This window comes from Chaetomium fimeti, assembly GCF_033439085.1.
Source record: "Chaetomium fimeti strain CBS 168.71 chromosome Unknown B0H64scaffold_10, whole genome shotgun sequence".
NCBI lineage: Eukaryota > Fungi > Ascomycota > Sordariomycetes > Sordariales > Chaetomiaceae > Chaetomium > Chaetomium fimeti.
Genome location: NW_026944338.1, coordinates 304,175 through 320,262, shown reverse-complemented (window position 1 = coordinate 320,262; position 16,088 = coordinate 304,175). Strand labels below are relative to the sequence as shown.

The 16,088-nt window shown below is 56.0% G+C and overlaps 4 protein-coding genes across 4 annotated transcripts; 1 reads left to right on the top strand and 3 right to left on the bottom strand.

Annotated features, from left to right (window-relative positions):
* Positions 1-328: 328 nt before the first annotated feature.
* On the bottom strand, positions 329-2,274 carry B0H64DRAFT_436066 (FAD dependent oxidoreductase). Its single transcript, XM_062806171.1, has 5 exons — positions 1,948-2,274; positions 1,758-1,877; positions 1,015-1,645; positions 449-937; positions 329-384 (listed from the first exon to the last, which is right to left on the bottom strand). Exons 1-4 carry the CDS (start codon positions 1,974-1,976, stop codon positions 698-700), a joined length of 1,020 nt encoding a protein of 339 aa, XP_062654712.1. The 5' UTR covers positions 1,977-2,274; the 3' UTR covers positions 329-384; positions 449-697.
* Positions 2,275-3,962: 1,688 nt separating this feature from the next.
* B0H64DRAFT_410066 (cytochrome P450 monooxygenase-like protein) lies at positions 3,963-6,046 on the bottom strand. The gene is made up of 5 exons (XM_062804768.1): positions 5,612-6,046; positions 5,373-5,555; positions 4,981-5,315; positions 4,417-4,924; positions 3,963-4,328 (listed from the first exon to the last, which is right to left on the bottom strand). The coding sequence occupies exons 1-5, from the start codon at positions 6,000-6,002 to the stop codon at positions 4,129-4,131; spliced, it is 1,617 nt and encodes a 538-aa protein (XP_062654711.1). The 5' UTR covers positions 6,003-6,046; the 3' UTR covers positions 3,963-4,128.
* A 1,106-nt stretch (positions 6,047-7,152) lies between these two features.
* Positions 7,153-10,016, top strand: B0H64DRAFT_377958 (uncharacterized protein; the record flags this gene model as incomplete). Its single annotated transcript, XM_062802553.1, has 6 exons — positions 7,153-7,251; positions 7,320-7,644; positions 7,705-8,827; positions 8,889-8,983; positions 9,040-9,628; positions 9,692-10,016. 6 exons carry the CDS (start codon positions 7,153-7,155, stop codon positions 10,014-10,016), a joined length of 2,556 nt encoding a protein of 851 aa, XP_062654710.1.
* A 517-nt stretch (positions 10,017-10,533) lies between these two features.
* On the bottom strand, positions 10,534-15,692 carry B0H64DRAFT_44294 (uncharacterized protein). Its single transcript, XM_062806676.1, has 4 exons — positions 15,341-15,692; positions 14,958-15,275; positions 13,066-14,903; positions 10,534-13,015 (listed from the first exon to the last, which is right to left on the bottom strand). Exons 1-4 carry the CDS (start codon positions 15,375-15,377, stop codon positions 10,769-10,771), a joined length of 4,440 nt encoding a protein of 1,479 aa, XP_062654709.1. The 5' UTR covers positions 15,378-15,692; the 3' UTR covers positions 10,534-10,768.
* Positions 15,693-16,088: the final 396 nt, after the last annotated feature.

The window sequence follows — 16,088 nt, the reverse complement described above, 5'->3', positions numbered from 1 at the left end:
TTCGAAATAGTAGCATTCCCACGTGGTTCCTGAGTCGGATGGACCCATGAGCCGGGGAAGGGGAACCCTCATGGTCGAGTCCCAAGGCACAGCCTGCATGCAGGGTTGCACAAGTGAGTCCCTTGGCTCCCTTCCTCCTCTCGGTGATATCGGGAACAAGGCCCAGCCTCCCTTCTTCCCAATCCTTCCAATCTATCGGAAAACATGCGTGATGCAGGGCCGCGGAGCGTTGTCCAGGTTATGGGTCGGCTTCGGCGTCATGTCATCCCCCGAAAGTAAGGAAATCTGCAGTCCGAGGACGTTGTCCCGTCTAACACGGACCGTGACTCTCTGCGAGGCCGCCTTCTCGGGATTCTCAAAGTGAAATAACGCTCCCCCGAGGTGGTAGGTGACATTCTAGTAAAAATGCCAGACTATCGCGTGATTTGATTTTAACGCTTTCCTGTAGAAGGCTCTGCGGATTCCGCTCTGTCCAGCATTGGACTTGTCCTGTAAACCACAACGCATTTGAAAGTCAATTGGCCTACCTGCGACTGCCAGCCTGAATAACAAAGCTTGAATGCCCATGGGCGGCATAACAACACATTCTTGAAAATTCAACGGGGTAGTGATTGCTCGACTGAAGTACACTAAGCTACAGGTCCAAGAACATCATCTTGGCCAAGATACTCATGCAAAGGCTGAAACGGGTCACCGATTAGAGGTATTCCTCCACCAACTTGGCCGCTTCCTGCGCGAGCCCAAAGCTGTGAATGTAGCCACCGATCGTGGTACCATAGGCGTGAACAACCTTTTGACCGTTGAGTTCCTCCTTTTCCACTCTGACGCCCGCAGGTCTCAATGGACGTATTCCCACCAAGTCCTGCACGATCTGGTAGTCAGCGGACTTGGGAGAGGGGAAGTGTTCCGGTAGGTGCTCGTGGGCCCGGCGGAAGAGCTAGAATAACACGTTAGTTTGCACTGGCACTTTATCACCCACAGCCCCGAGATAGAGGTAGGTAGGTAGGTACTCACATCTTCATGCACCTCCTCCATCGGCCTGACAGGATTCGTGTCCGGCTCCGACACACCTCCCACCACCGCAGTCCCGTCGCCGCGACCAAAGATGTACGTGTAGACTCCGTCACCGCGGTGGACAAACGCCTCCTGAAAGTCCGACTTGACCACCGTCACATACGTGCGATCCGTCACCACCTGCTCATCCCTCACATCCTCCAACTCCCTACTCCCCACCCCAGACGCATTCACCAACACGTCATGACCCGTCGCCGCCAACCTCCCCAACCCCTCAAACTCCCCCACCCTCACAAACCGCACCCCCCTCTCCCTTAACCTCTCCACCATCCACCCCAAAAACACCTCCGGCGTCACCACCACCCCCCCCAACCTCACCCTCGCCTCCTCCCCACCCTCCCCGCCACCGCCCTCAACAAGCACCTCAAACTCGGGCACCCGCCCATTATACCAAACCCCGTCACTAGCCTTAACCCCGCTGCCGCCGCCAAACACATCAGTCAGCGCGACCCGCCGCACGCCCGATGACTCCGGGTGCTCGGCCGCCAGCTGCCGCAGGTAGGCCAGCGCGGCCAGCTGCATCTGTTCCTCGCGCGGGGAGCCGCCGAGGGGGACCCAGCCGGCGCAGGCCCTGTGTGGTGGTGGTGCTTGTTAGCTGGTTTTGTTGCTGTGATGGTGATGGTACTGATGGGGGGGATTGTGGGATTCTGAGGGGGCCAAGGGGGTTTGGGAGGGAGGCATACCAGGGGCTGGCCCAGCGTTGGGAGGGCGCATCGCCGGGGAGGTCGCGGGCTACGACGGTGATTTCGTGCTTGGAGGGGTTGGCGTCCGTGAGGATAGCTGCGGTCGAGAGACCGATGATTCTTTGGTGAGAAGGGGGTCTGTTAGTGTGGGATTGAGTGGTTGGTTGGGGCAAGGGGATGGATGGCTTACCCGGCGCCGAGGATGGTAATGTTGCCCATGGTGTTGGTTATGTGGGACGGGGCTTGGTTTGTTTGTGGTTTGCAACGCAGTTAGTCGTGGTGTGATTGTGGTTATGGTTGTGCTTCTTCTGGTTGAGGAGCGTGAGACGACTCGGCCTCTCTAATAGGAAGCCTTCCGGAGAGCCCAACAGTGTGACGAGGTTGACTGAATGCTACCTGCCAACTGAACCTGGAAGTTGGTCGTGACCGGGGCGATGGAGCGTGACTGACCCGCGGAGACCTGGGACGGCAGTCCCTTCCTGCAGCTCATCCCAACGGGGACGGAGTTGCCCCTGCCCCGAGTGAGAGCCAGCAACCACCATCACGAACACTCACCCCCGCATCACGAGAGGCGCCTGCCGTGCCACACGAGATAGATGGCGTCAACTACCTGATCCGGCAGTCACGCTCACAGCCACGAGCCGTCAGAGCTGATAGCCGGCTCGAGGACCCAGCACCCCAGGTCAGGGATCGCCGCAGAAGTGTGACGCTAACTGATGTTGGTCGCCCCGGTCCTGCCGATCCAGTCTCGGCACTCAGCTGCGCTCCAACACAACAAAACCACTAACCCGGGTCCAGCCTGGCCGGGTCACGGGTGACAAGCAGGGCATGGGGGCAAAGAGCCTCCCTCCCACTCGGGGAATCCCCGGAGCTGTCGGATGGCGCCTGGTTGGCTACCCTGGTGCTGGTGCCGAGACAAAGGCGCGAGAAGGGATGTCAGCAACTTTCCCGTTGCAGCTGACACCGGGGTGCGTCATGGTATGGCGACACTGTGTTCGCGGCGAGTCATCTCCTCCGATCGTGATTTGTCGATCCCAGGAAGGAATATTACGCGAACGTTAACGTTCTGCTGCCCCCCGGAGATCAGACGGAATCCCGGTTACGGGACGGCTTGGCGATCCCGGTAGATCCAGTCCCGAAGCAGTTCGGGCCGCCGGAGGCTAAGCCGGTATAGTTGGCACCATGGTGTTGATTCGTTCGACCACCTCGAGGCGCTTTCACTCAATCAGCTTAGCCGTCACCAACGCCCCAGCCGGGCTGTGATAGGAGTGTGACGATTTCCCGTATTGACTTTGTTTGCTCCTCGCCAGGCTCTCGATTCGGTCGAGTGGAAGCCGCGGGGCATGATCCGGGGACGACTCCGGGGATGCCATTGCCAACCCTACCCTACCTCCACCACCAACGTCCCTCCCCAAGTCCCCCCTCTCGGACTTCAACCCCGCTTCGTGTTGGTGTTTGTTCCGAGGGCAGTAACTAGTAGCTCACATTCCCCCCTCCTGACTCGCCAATGCCGTGATAGATCCGTCCCATGTGTCTCGGCTGACGCCAACAACCCCGTGTGGTGTCCGAGGTCCGGTTCGTGATTTCCCGGACTAACTATTATCTACCGTAGTGTAGGATACGGTCATCACTGCGCCACTCTTATCACATCACCCACCCATCCACCACCCCCCCGCCCTTTGCCCCATTCTTGCCACGCGGCCACCAACGGCTTTGCTGTTCACACCAAGCCTGACTTACACGACCCCTCCACAAGCTCACACCCGGTCACAGACATGATGAACATCGGATCTAGATCGACCACGACCCCCACTGAGATGCCGCTCCTTCTCGGAAAGTGACAACTGAGAGTCTTAAGCGAGAGACCTGCAGGCAACGCCCCCAGCCTTCCCCCCCCACAGTCTTGTCAGAAGCCAAACCGCAGTGGCGCCCGGGTTGAACGGCCTCGGCCCGCGACGATCACAAGGCTGATTTCTCCGGCAGGCTGCTGCTTTTGTGCAGGTGCATGAACCCCGCTTCTGCAGGCCTTGAACACAGTGCCAGCCTTGTTGTTTCTCTTCAGACGGGGGTTTGTTTGCAAGGGGGGCATGTCTCAGTGCTACACTCCATTCGGTACCCTAACCCTGGGGTTTGTTGACAAAGAGGAAGGCAGGGTTGGGATGGAGGACTCGATGGGGTGGCACACTCAATTTGACTTTGCAGAGATTGGGACATTGCAATTGAACACGATTATGACTGGAAACTGGTGGTGATGAAACTAGCGCAGATAGAATTCCACATTGTTGACTTGGCCGCCCCTTGAAGAAACCACGAAATCAAACCCTAACCCCGACCCATCCCTGCAGCCCCTGAATGGTACCCCTGAACGAGGTCACACTGCATGCGGCGCCCTCTCCGAAAAGATAATGGGGAGTGGAGCCGACACCGTGGTGAACGTATCCTGTTTCCCATCCAGGAATCCCTGCTTGGTCTGGCCGGGAGCGATGGTCAGATCGTACCGCAGCAGGATCTCACCCACCACACGCCTCAGCTCCAGCATGGCCAACCGTTTGCCGACACACGCATACGGTCCTATGTAGCGGAGCACGCACCCTGTTAGCTTCTTTGTGTCACCCACCCACCAGTGAGGCTCAGCTGGCGACGGACGAAGGAGACTAACCTGTGTTGAAGGGAATGTAAACCGATTTATCCCTGACCAGCTCAGGTCGGGTGGTCCACCGCTCCGGGATGAACTCCGTGGGGTAGGCGAACGCCCGCTCATCCCTGAAGACGGTGTAGCTTGGCACCTGAACGATGGTGTTTCCGGGCACAAAGTTGTCGCCGATCCACAGCCCTTCCGGGGGTGTCACTCGCTGCGTGCCCGACGGGACAGGGGGGTCCAGCCGCATGGCTTCGTTGATGACGGCGTCGAGCAGGGGAACCGTCATGAGATTGTCGTGCGAGATATCCGGGAGGGCGTCGAACTCCGCTTGGAGCCGCTGGGTCAGGGCCGGATCCCACGCCAAGTGGAAAAAGATATGCGTCAGGGCGGCTGCCACACTGTCACTGCCCGCAATGACAATCAATTGGGCATCGCCGTGGAGGTTCAGCTGGTCACGCTTGGTTTTCGGTCCTTTGTTGTAGGCCGCAAGGATCGAGGAGAAGATGTCTGGCTGATCAGGTTCTTTCTGTTTCGTGTGTCAGCTGGGTTCCCAACAAAGAGGGCCTTGATGGGTGGATGTACCTCCTTGCGCTCGTCAACCAATTTCTGAATCCAGCCTAGGAACTCGTAGTAGTTCCAGTTCAGCACTGGGGTGCGCTTGAGGAAGGGCAGCAGCCAGGGCATGTGAGTGAAGAGGGCGATGTTGAACATGTCAGTGCGGATCGTTTTGAAGACATAAGCCTCCTTCCCTTCAGCCAGCATGTTGGAAGACTTATTGAAGGCAAGGTCTTCCATCACATCAAACACAAAATAGGAAAACCATCGCGACACATCAAACGACTGTCCCTTGCTGCGATCGATGGCGGCCAGTAGCTGGTTGATGGCCTTGGTGATGCGAGGATCATACCCCTGGATTGCTGTAAAAAAGCGTCAATGAAAGAATCCCATGGGTAAAATAAAGAAACACAACCAACCTTTCGTTGTGAAGCCCAGATCCCAAACCTTGCGGCGGCGTGCGTGCTCCTCCTTGTCACGGGCCATGAACAGCGGAACCCGCGGCTCCAGGAGTGTGTACCAAGGACCCTTGGTGACAGGGGACTGGGTGCTATACAGAGCCTTGACAGCTTCTGGGGAGGCAATGGAGACTTCGCTTGGCCCTGCAGAACAGGTGAGACAGTGTAAAAAAAGGCGTGGGGTTCTATGAGCCACTCACCAAGGCGGACATAGTCTCCATACTGCTCATGGAGTTTCTGCACCTCTTTGAAGAGATGCAGCCTCTTAATGGACAATGCCGTGATGTAGAAGTTGGTGAGACGTGCGAGGAAGGGACCGGGGTACTTTGAAAGCCGATGGAAGAATGCACGGTACACAAGCATGCTGGTGTACAACGTGGCGACGTGGGAGCCGGCCATTTGGGCGATTACCGACAGCGGGGTGCTGACGAAGCTCGAATAAGATGCCAGGGCTGCTGCGGCGAAGACAGTGGAGTAAAAGACGAAGACGGAGGGAGATGCCACATCCCATTCTCCGCGGCGGAACACAGTGATGTGAGTAAGCGCGCCGCTAATAGCGGCGAGCAGATTGAGGGTGAGGGTGGATTCCATGGTGTATTTCGCACTGATTGTTGCCTCAATGCGAGACTTGAAAGGTGGATGGAGAAGAAGAGTAAAAATCCAGGAAACACGGAGAGAGAGCAGGGTGTGGTAATATGGTGAAGCGGTTGCCGGGTTGCCAACGTGCAATGTAACCGTTACTATCAGAAAGATCCCAAGACCCCCGCACCAACATGCATCACAAAACCAGCAGGCACGAACATTGTGACAGGAAGGCGGCGATCCCAGCTCCTGAGACTGTATCATGGGGGTAGGTTGACTCTAGCCCGGGTGTGTCGAGGCATGTCTCACTCACACGCCACAAGGCGATGTGGGCCACCAATCACCAAAAAGGATGTCTCAGAGCCTTGGCCCTTGTCAGACTTGGGAATCTATTATCCGGTTGGTCAGACCCCCCTCGCCTCCAGCACAGTAACTAGCCCGATCACGCTTTTGATATGTGGTGTACCTACCCGGATCCAGCCCATCTTGGTTGGAACTTTCCCAGATCATGAATCATGCAATGCAGCCTCGGCTGTGCCATATCGCTTCCCATTCGTTCTTGCCTCCACCGCAGTGCGAGCAGGCCGTTTGAAGCCGTTGGAAGCCAGTGCTAGCGCCTTTTGGTTGCCCACTTGCCGCCCACCATGAGGGGGATCTCGGCATGATCGGCGGATCTCGTAAGAATAGGAAGGGCCGAACAGCTCTGGTGAGCAGCTTGTGACCCTCACTGCCCCGAGAAAGCAGGTACGCTGCTGAGATCTCAGCGCTAGCCGATGGGGTTCGGAGACAATGCCCAGGTTCATCCCCCTCGTGATGTGAAGCCCTGTGAATCACCTTGCAACACCTTGCAATCGCGGGGCTAGAACAAGGGGAGCCGCGGGATGCTCTTGTTATCCACCGAGCAGCCCTCGTCCATATAATAGTGGTTGTGTGAAGCAAGATTCCTTCCCTCCTCCCAAACCACCAGCACAATACCCCCTCCACATCCTCCTCTTACTACGAATCTTAGAGTCAATTAATTGCTCTCCCATTCTCGCGCAAACTGCGACCAAACCACCAGACCTCTTCTCTCTTCACCACTTACATTGTCTTCCTTCCTTCTGCTATCCAGACACACGTCTCTAACATAAACCGCACGACAACCGGTCTGTCCCTCAAGATGCGGCTCTTCAACGACTTACAAGAGTACGAGCGCTCAAGCCCATGGCCTGAGAGGAGCCCTATCCTCATTCAGTTGAAGCATGGCATCAACTTAAAGGTATGTCTCACATCCATGTGCATGCCCCCGGCCCACTCATGTTGCCTGACTAACAAATCGCCGCACAGCTTGACGTTCCCAACTTTGGGGTCACAGCAAGCAGTGATGATAGTGATGACTCCAAGGCGTCCTTGACCCGCGTCCTCCTTGCCCACTCGGCGTTCAAGACCGCCATGGACCCAGGAGTGGCACCCAACGATAGCTTCTTCAAGAGGTGTGTCGCCGAGGTCAAAGCCGTCAGCCTCTTCTTTCCCGACATCAGGGTGGAGGGACTCCGTATTGCCTTCACGGCATGGCTCGCGTTTGCGTGTGCCATGGACGACATTCTAGAGATCCTGGAGCTGGGGGATCGGGAGCTTGTTTTGTGTGAGACCATTGAGGTGTTGACACACGGTAAGTCACCTCTTACAGCAGTCTTTTGAAATTTATATCAAACTAAGATGATGTTGATAGCCCCAGCCAACCCTCCGCAAAGGCTCCAATCACAAGCATCCGAGGCAAAGGACAAGCGAGTCCAAGCACTGGGGAGAGAACTCTTTGGCCACTGCGGTCGCTACCTCTCACCAAAGAGCAACCAGGCATTCTTCAAAGCCGTCTGCGGGGTGTTGAGAGCCCATGTGGCAGAAGTTCACTTCCTCCAGGGCCGGCACGATGACAGTTTCCCAGAGTATCTGAGCATCCGCAGTCGTACCATCGCGCTCCAGCCTTTCTTTGAGGTCCTCAAAACCGAGTTTCTGGCGCCGGCCGATTGGAAGTTCAACGATACCTGGCTGAAACTGCAAAACGAGGTTTCACGAGTGGCTGGGCTGCAAAACGACCTCATCGGCCTCATGCGGGACATCGACGATGGCGAGGAACTCAACGCGGTCATGGTCCTGATGCGCGGTTTTCGAGGCCACAAGAAGGGTCACATTGATTACAACGTCTTGTCAAGGTGTGTCGCCCTGGTCAATGCCGAGCACAACCAAAGCGCCTCCCGGTGCTTTGACTACATGAGGCAGCTCCATCGAGAGGCCGAAGCTATGGAGGGTTCCGAGATCAAGAGGGTGGAACTGGTTGCGCGGAATATTATCATCATGTGCGAGACACATTTGAGATGGTGCTCCTCGGCCAAGCGGTACCGGCTGGAAATTGGGGTCAACGGGATCATTCCAACTCCATGTGCATCGGAATCCAGCGCGCTATCATCGCCAGTTTTCGAACGACCGCCTGTGGTTCAACTACCCCAACTTCGACCCGTGCGGGATGCACCAGCGCCTGCAGACGACTCGGATCTAGTTGTTCGCTCTGACGGCATCTTCCACGGACTCCCATCCTTTCCAGACACTCCGGACTGCCGCAACATGACAGCCCTTGTCACAGGAGCCACTGGGCTGTCCGGATACAACATGGTGAAAGTGCTGGCCGCATCACCCCAACGCTGGAGCAAGATCTACTGCCTCAGCTCTCGACCACCTCCCCAGAACTTCTTCAAAGACCTTGGTGAGGGTGCTAGCCGCGTCGAGCACTTGGCCATTGACTTTCTGGCCGACCCCTCTGAAATCGCTCGACGTCTGAGGGAAGCAGTTGAGCAAGTGTAAGTGATCTGATCTCCTTCCCTCCTCAGCGATGTACATCTGACTAACGTGGACCGCTAGGGACCACGTTTTCTACTTTTCTTACATGCAGCCTGCGCCCAAGGGGGACGTTTTGGATCTGTGGGCCAATGCCGACGAGCTGGCTACTGTAAATGGTGAGATGCCTTCTCTCAGTGTCCTCCTAATCCTCGCTGTTAACACGAGTAAACAGTGGCGCTCTTCAATAACTTCGTCTTTGCCTTGCAACAAACCGCGCTCAAGCCGCGCCGCTTTATGTTGCAGACCGGCTCCAAGCACTACGCCTTCTACCTCGGGCCTGCACTCCTTCCAGCCTTCGAGTCAGACCCGCGCGTCCTACTGGCCCGCAACTTCTACTACGAGCAGGAAGACACCCTCTCGGCGTACTGCGAATCCGTGGGCGCGGCATGGAACATAGCCCGCCCCTCATACATTGTTGGCGCCGTCCGCGACGGGACGCTGAACCACCTTATCGGGTTCGGCATCTACGCAGCTGTGCAGGCACGGCTCGGCCAGCCCATCGCCTTTCCGGGCGACTACAGATCTTGGGACCGAGAGCAGGTCCAGAGCACGGGCATGTTGAATGCCTACTTTGAGGAGTGGCTTGTTTTGACTGGCAAGACCGCCAACGAGGCGTTCAACATCCACGACGGCCTCTCCTTTACCTGGGGCCGACTCTGGCCCTATTTGGCGCAGTGGTACGGAGCAGCCTGGACTCCGCCGGAGGTGGATGAGGACCAGTATCGGGTTATGAACCTGCCCTCTCCCAAGACCCCACGAGGGTAAGTCCTAGCTCCCTACCTTTGTCCACTGCATCCGCATGAACCTAACCTGACCCGTCATAGGTACGGCCCGCAAACCACCCTCCGCTCCACCTTCAGCCTACTGGAGTGGTCACTCCAGCCGCATGTCGAGGCGGCCTGGAAGGAACTGGCGGGGCAGCACAACCTGGTGCTGAACCCCTTCGACGACCACTACCGTGCCCGCATCTTCTCCTTCTCCGACTCGGCCGTCATCGGCGACGCTCCCATGACCACGAGCGTGCGCAAGGCGCGCGAGGCGGGCTTCTTTGGCACGGTGGACTCGTACCATTCCATCTTCAACTCGTTCCGTGATCTGGCCAAGTTGAAGCTCATCCCGGCTCCGGCTGTGGACGACTTTGTGGCTTAATGGGGTATCATTTAGGGGGGTTTCGGTATCATGGTTGACGGTTTCTGGTGTCATATCAGGCAGCTAGGCGCCGGAAGGAGTGAGTTATTTGGTTTTTATGATTTATGATGTGCGGTGTTTAGCCTCGGAGTACTTAGCGTTTCTTTACCTGTCTTTAGTTGCTCTGGTAGCTCAACGAATTTGTTACCCAAATCTTCACTCATGATAGCGATGCTTCCTACCTTGCTCGGAGGGACACGGTGACCATGGGAACGTTGCAGGTTTCAGGGGGCCATCTACTTGTTAACACACAAGACCAGTGAAGTACAGATTAAGGTAATGTTGGTAGCAAGAGAGAAATCGCGACTAGATGGGACACTTTTTACATCCAAGGCTCCCCAAAGCCCAGCTCCCCCACCCCTGAATTCTGCTATTGCCGCCACTAGAGGAGGACAGACTATTGGGTCCGAGGGGTGACCACCAAAGTAAAGCAGCAAGGGTTTGTCGGCTTTGGAACACAGTATAGGAACTCAGAGCGCGAGATAATATGGTTAGGGAGCCCAGAGGCGAGCCAGCACAGATTGCAAGTTGATATGAAGCCCATAGAGCATGAGGTGCCGAGTATCAACGACTCCTGCACCGTCCTACATTGCAAAGTTTGTCATCAAAAAACAGATTTCCCGCTCCCAATTACAGCAGTCGGTCCGGCCATCTTTCCCCTCAAGCAAATCTACTGCTGTGGGACTAAAGTCCACCTTTTTGTGTCCCAGGCCTCAAACGAACGTCACGTAGCCCCTGAACATATCAACAAACTCAGGATCGAAGTCGGCAACCCAATCAGGCTCATTGTTTCCATTTATGGGTTTCCTCTCGTTATCTTCACTGAGTGAGTTAGCTTTCTCTCGGGTATTCTTCGTAGGAGACACAATAGGCTCGGTTGCCGTCGAGCTGCTCGGTGGCGGATTCGAAGTCATCCCAGGAATGTCATCAACGGTGACGGACGTGCATGAAGTTCGGGACTCAGCTGTCCCCCGAGTTATTGCTGTTATGCAACTGGAGTCGTCATGGCTTGAAGAGCTGCTCGCGGCATCGGCGAACTGGCCGCGCATTCCTTGGTACAGAACTTCATCGCTCGCTCCCGATTTGAAAGCGCTTGCTGTTCTCAAAACCATGGTATTGTTGTGGGAGGGGTGATTGTGATCAATGAATGAGAAGTCTTGATCGTCCAGGTCGTCGTCCTGGTAATCGTTTTGCCGAGTCGTAGCAGGCCGGTTGTCCACGTGCGTTGGTGGTGTCGCGGCTTTGGCTTGGCCCAGGGGTCGTTTGCCCTCTGTGCCCGACGTGTGGACGCCAATCCCATACTTCGTGGCGGCACCAGTCCCCAGAGACTGGAAGATGTCATCGTTTTCGTCATCTGTGAACGAAAGGTCGATACACTCCAGGGCTAGCTCTTCAAGATCACCAGTATCCCAGTTCTTCGATGGCTTGAAAGAGGGTTTGGGCTCTGGGGCCAAAGTCGACCGAGTCGATGATGGTGTCGTATGCACCTTTGGACGTTTCGCTGGGATGCTTGCCGAGGGTTGGCTCGCCCCTTGTAGTTGTTTCTGAGGGTGGCCCTGGGTGGACCAGTATTGAGATGGCATTGTATTCACCTGATCGCCCGTCAATTCCTCAACCTTCCTTTTCGGCCGCTGCAAAGGCCGCCTGCGCGGTTTGTCAAGGCCGTCCTTGCAACATCGATGGCTGCATGGTTTACCCGATCTTGTAAGCGTGCCCCCGCTGCACGGGTGATTGCACTGCCATCTGCCGTTTGGCAACTGAACCGGTTCCCGAATGGTCATCTGCGTGGAGTCCATCTCTTCCGCGTCACCATGGTCTGCTTGATAGTGGTCAGAGTTGTAAGCCGCGTGTGAGCAACTCATCTCGACTAGCTCCTCGACTGATGGGTAGTCCTCATGAGTGGGTTCAGGAGCGGGTTCGGCCTCTTGCCTCGTCGACGACTGGACGACCGCCTGTTCGGTAGCCAGGATGAGATCCGAATCATCGATACTATCATTATCAATGTATTCCTGGCCATCTTTCCTTTCCCGTTGGCTAAAGTTGCCGTCGCTGACCTGTCGTAATGGGAAGATGGATGCTGGTAATTTGTGTTCAAGAGTCGTTGACACGATTGTGCCCACGATCTCTTCACAGCTGAAGTGGCAGAAAACGCGATCATTGACATGGCGTAAACCGACTGAGAACTTGAGCTCGAAGCCTGCCTGCTTATCAAGCTTTCTAATGCTCCCACGCCAAAAGTACACCAGGATCCCGTTTTCAGTCTCGGCAAGAAAGGTCAGAGCTGGGACGCGGTTCGACCAATTCGGCGGGCCCTTGCGGTTTAGATATCGGAGTGTTGCCTTCACTTCAATGAGGACAGGGTCTTCTGACCTTGGCTGGACCCGATGGCCAACCACTACCGCTGTCACATCTAATCGTGGAAAGCTGTCGAGATGTGTCTGCAAACTTCTACCGAAGGGCGGTTGGCGTGACATCAAACGCTCAAGTTCGTCGTAATCCTTGTCTGCCAGTTCCAGAACTGTGCGGATGTCCTTGCTCGCGAGCTTCCTCATACCCACAGGGCCGATGCTAGGAACCTGAGTCAGTTGTGTGGGACGCCCTTCCCAGGACTGAGCCGCAAGCGCTCTTGCCAACTCGAGTGCCGTCTTGGTCCCGGCTGAGTCGCGATCGTAGCCCTTGCAGTCGATGACGGCTCGGACTAACCGGTTCAGTCTCTCGAAAACCAACTTGCGCTCAATCATGAGTTGCCGCTTCATTTTTGCTGCACCGCCCGAGTCTGGATATTGAACGCATCCAAGATGAGCCTGGATCACAATGGAAACTTTGTGCCAAGTCTGAGTCACTGTCTCCTTGACCGGGTACATTATCAGAGGCGACTGGTTAATCTCCCGAAAAAGCTGCCTTTCTGCTGGTCTGAAACGAAATTCTTTGAACTCGGAAGCTTGGGACAGGGTGGTGATCTGGGACGTTAGTCACTGATAGTGGGTTGGGCCAGGGAGAGGGAGCTCACCAAAGCCTCCATTCCCGCGCCGCGCGGGATCTGCAGCAACAGCTTCATCGTCTGAAATTCGACCATATACTTGGACATTGCACGCCCATACTCGGTGCAGCGGAAAGCGTCCTGATCTGTGACAAGTTTTGCTTCCTGCAGGTGTTTGATGTCACGCTCGCAGATCTCCTCCAATCTGGCATCGACCTGGGTAGGGTTCGTTGTCCCACCGGTGAGCTGGTAGTAGTTGGGGTTGCGCCTGAGTCTGACGCTCAGAAAAGTTCCGCCGAGCCAAGTTTTAGCGGATAACAGATCGTGGATCGTCCCCAAGCAGATCTCGGAGTTGAGATGCTCGATTAGGTTGAGGTGCAAAGTGCTCTCCAGAATTTCTTGGCCCGAAACCATCTTCTGATAACGGGTCTTGTTTGCGGAACGGGTGAGGATGATGGCAGTCGCACTGTCGTCGAATTGGGGTCGTCCTGCACGGCCGAGCATCTGCATCACCTCGAGGTCGGAGTACTCCTTCAGCTGATCGTCCGTGAATCCCACGGTTCCCTTGAGAACGACGGTGTGGCAAGGTAGGTTGATGCCAACGGCCAAGGTGGAGGTACAGCAAATCACGCCCAATTGACCCTTTAAAAAGTTCTGCTCAATGGCGGCCCGGTCTTGGGAATCGAGGCCGGCATGGTGGAAGGCGACACCGAATTTGACAATCTCTTGCAGCTCCCTACTGACGACTGGGACGCGTTGCCTCGGAACCGGCCACATGTCCTCGCCCTCAGGCCGGCCAGATGCAAAGTCCGCCAGCATTGCCGCCGTGCTCTCGCACGACTTTCGGGTGAAACAAAAAATGAGGATTGGTTTCTGTCGGGCATGCTTGGATAGCACTCCTGGGAGCTTCTGGTCGAGGAACCTGTCGAAAATGAAATCATTGCCGTTGCTGTCGAAGCCATAGACAAACTTTTGAAGCTTGACCGGACGGAATTCCTCACCGAAGGTTTCGCGATGGGCGGGAAGTTGTTGATTTGTGTGGTTCCGGCCTAGCCATCTTGCGATGTCATCTGAATTAGGCACAGTTGCGCTGAGGGCAATGAACCGCACATTCGCCCCGATCGTCTTCATCCGCGACACCACGGCCTCCAGGGTTGCACCGCGCACGTCCTTGAGGATATGAACCTCGTCGATGAGGAACAGCTCGACCATTTGCAGGAGCCTTCGATGATCCTGCCACTTTCGGGTGATGGAGTCCCATTTTTCAGGGGTGGTGACGATGATGGAAGCGTCGCCAACCCGTCGCATCTCAGCTTGTGAAGTATCGCCAGTGAGTTCGGCGCACTTGAGGTTCATGTGGCTGAATTTCTTCTCCCAGTCGCGAGCCTTTTCCGAGCAAAGGGCCTTGGTCGGGGCTTGGTAAACAATCTTGAAATTCTCATTTCCTCGGTCAAGAGCCAGCTTGCAGATGGCGAGTTCGAGGATTGCCGTTTTCCCACTGCCGGTGGGCGCCGCGATGACGACATTGTCGTTGGTACGGTAGATAGTATGGAAGGACTTGGACTGGACCGCATTAAATAGTTCGTAGGGGAAGATGGCGCGAAACTTGTCGGGCAGGGCCTGGCGTAGACTAATGAGGGGGATGTCGTGAACAATTGGGGTCGCGGTGCCAGGGTCGGCTTGGCTTGTTGGAGCGGGCTGAATCTGAGCCTGCGGAGACGGGCCTAGAGTCTGCGGTGGCCTTTCGAGAGAGGCCAAGGCATCCCGTTGCTTCCGGGAACTTATTCTAACTGTGGGACTCGAGCTTCCCCGCCTGTGTGAATTGTTCGTATCGAACCCGCCAGTTTGTGATAGCTGGTCTGGCGGGGCTGCTTATAATCAGGGGAATGCTCTGAGGAAGGGGGATTAATTGTTTATCTGACCGAGGTGTAATAAGGGGCCCCCGACTTGCCACGCGCGGGGTGTTTCTCTGTTGAACTGCTGTGCCGGCTCGAATCTAGAGTTGGCGTTTGTCTGGGAGAAGCGCGGGATGCCCTCCGGCATCAATGTTCTTCGCAGAGGCTCCGGCTCGAAGGAAGGGCTCGGAAGGAGGGTGGCCTCGTAGTACGGGTCATGTCTGTCGTGCGGGCGCGAAATATGGGAGGAAGCGGGCGTCGGAAAGTACCCAAGTGCTTCTCGGCGGTGAGACACATGGCTGAGATGTTGGGCGTGCAACGGGGTGTGTCCGAGGAGGTCGCGATCTGAGCTGCGTTAGCATCCGATGTCTATGCCACATACCTTCAGCGACATGGGGAAGGAAACGAACCGAAATCATCCAACCCATCGTTGTACGGGTCCGCCATCGTGGGTTATCGGTGACAAACGGTAACCGGGACGCAGGAGCAGTGCTCGGCTAGGTGAATGCATATGGCGAAGCAGCGAACGAGTTGACGGCTGAAACTGTGATGGCATCAAAAAGCTGCCAGCGTCAGGTACGACATGCAGGTAGGGAACCTGCAATGTTGCCAACGTATAACATTCCAGGCAACCATCTGGGCTGAGCGGTGCCTTCCTCTTTACACATCTTGCCCCCTTACCGCCAGGTCAGTTGCGGTGGTCACTCCTTCCTCAGAGTGCCCCAACCAAACCGCTGCAGCAGCACGCTTCCGAGGGCTGAGCATCACCCCGTAAAATGGACCAACTTCACGAAGTCGATTTTGTAAAGAGCATCGCGATACCCGGTGGGGAGAGAGCTTTGGCAAGTGACCTGAGCACGCCGTACGTCTTTTCATCGAATATCTGGATTTTGTAGACCAGGCGAAGGCGCATGGTTCTCTGCTTGTGAATTGTGAAATGTCTCAACCCTAAAGTCTTGAGTCTCTAGGCGTTGTTAATGTGTCAATGTGTTTATCACTTTCCCTCACCTGGTAGGTACCGAGGTACCTTAATTTGCTGACTGACGAAAACGCGGCCCGGTGAAGTTGGCGGGCTACCTTATTCTCGGATGTCCGGATCCCGGGCCAAGACCGGGTGGGTGGGTCCCACGGTGGCGGGGGGAATCACGGCCTCCGGCG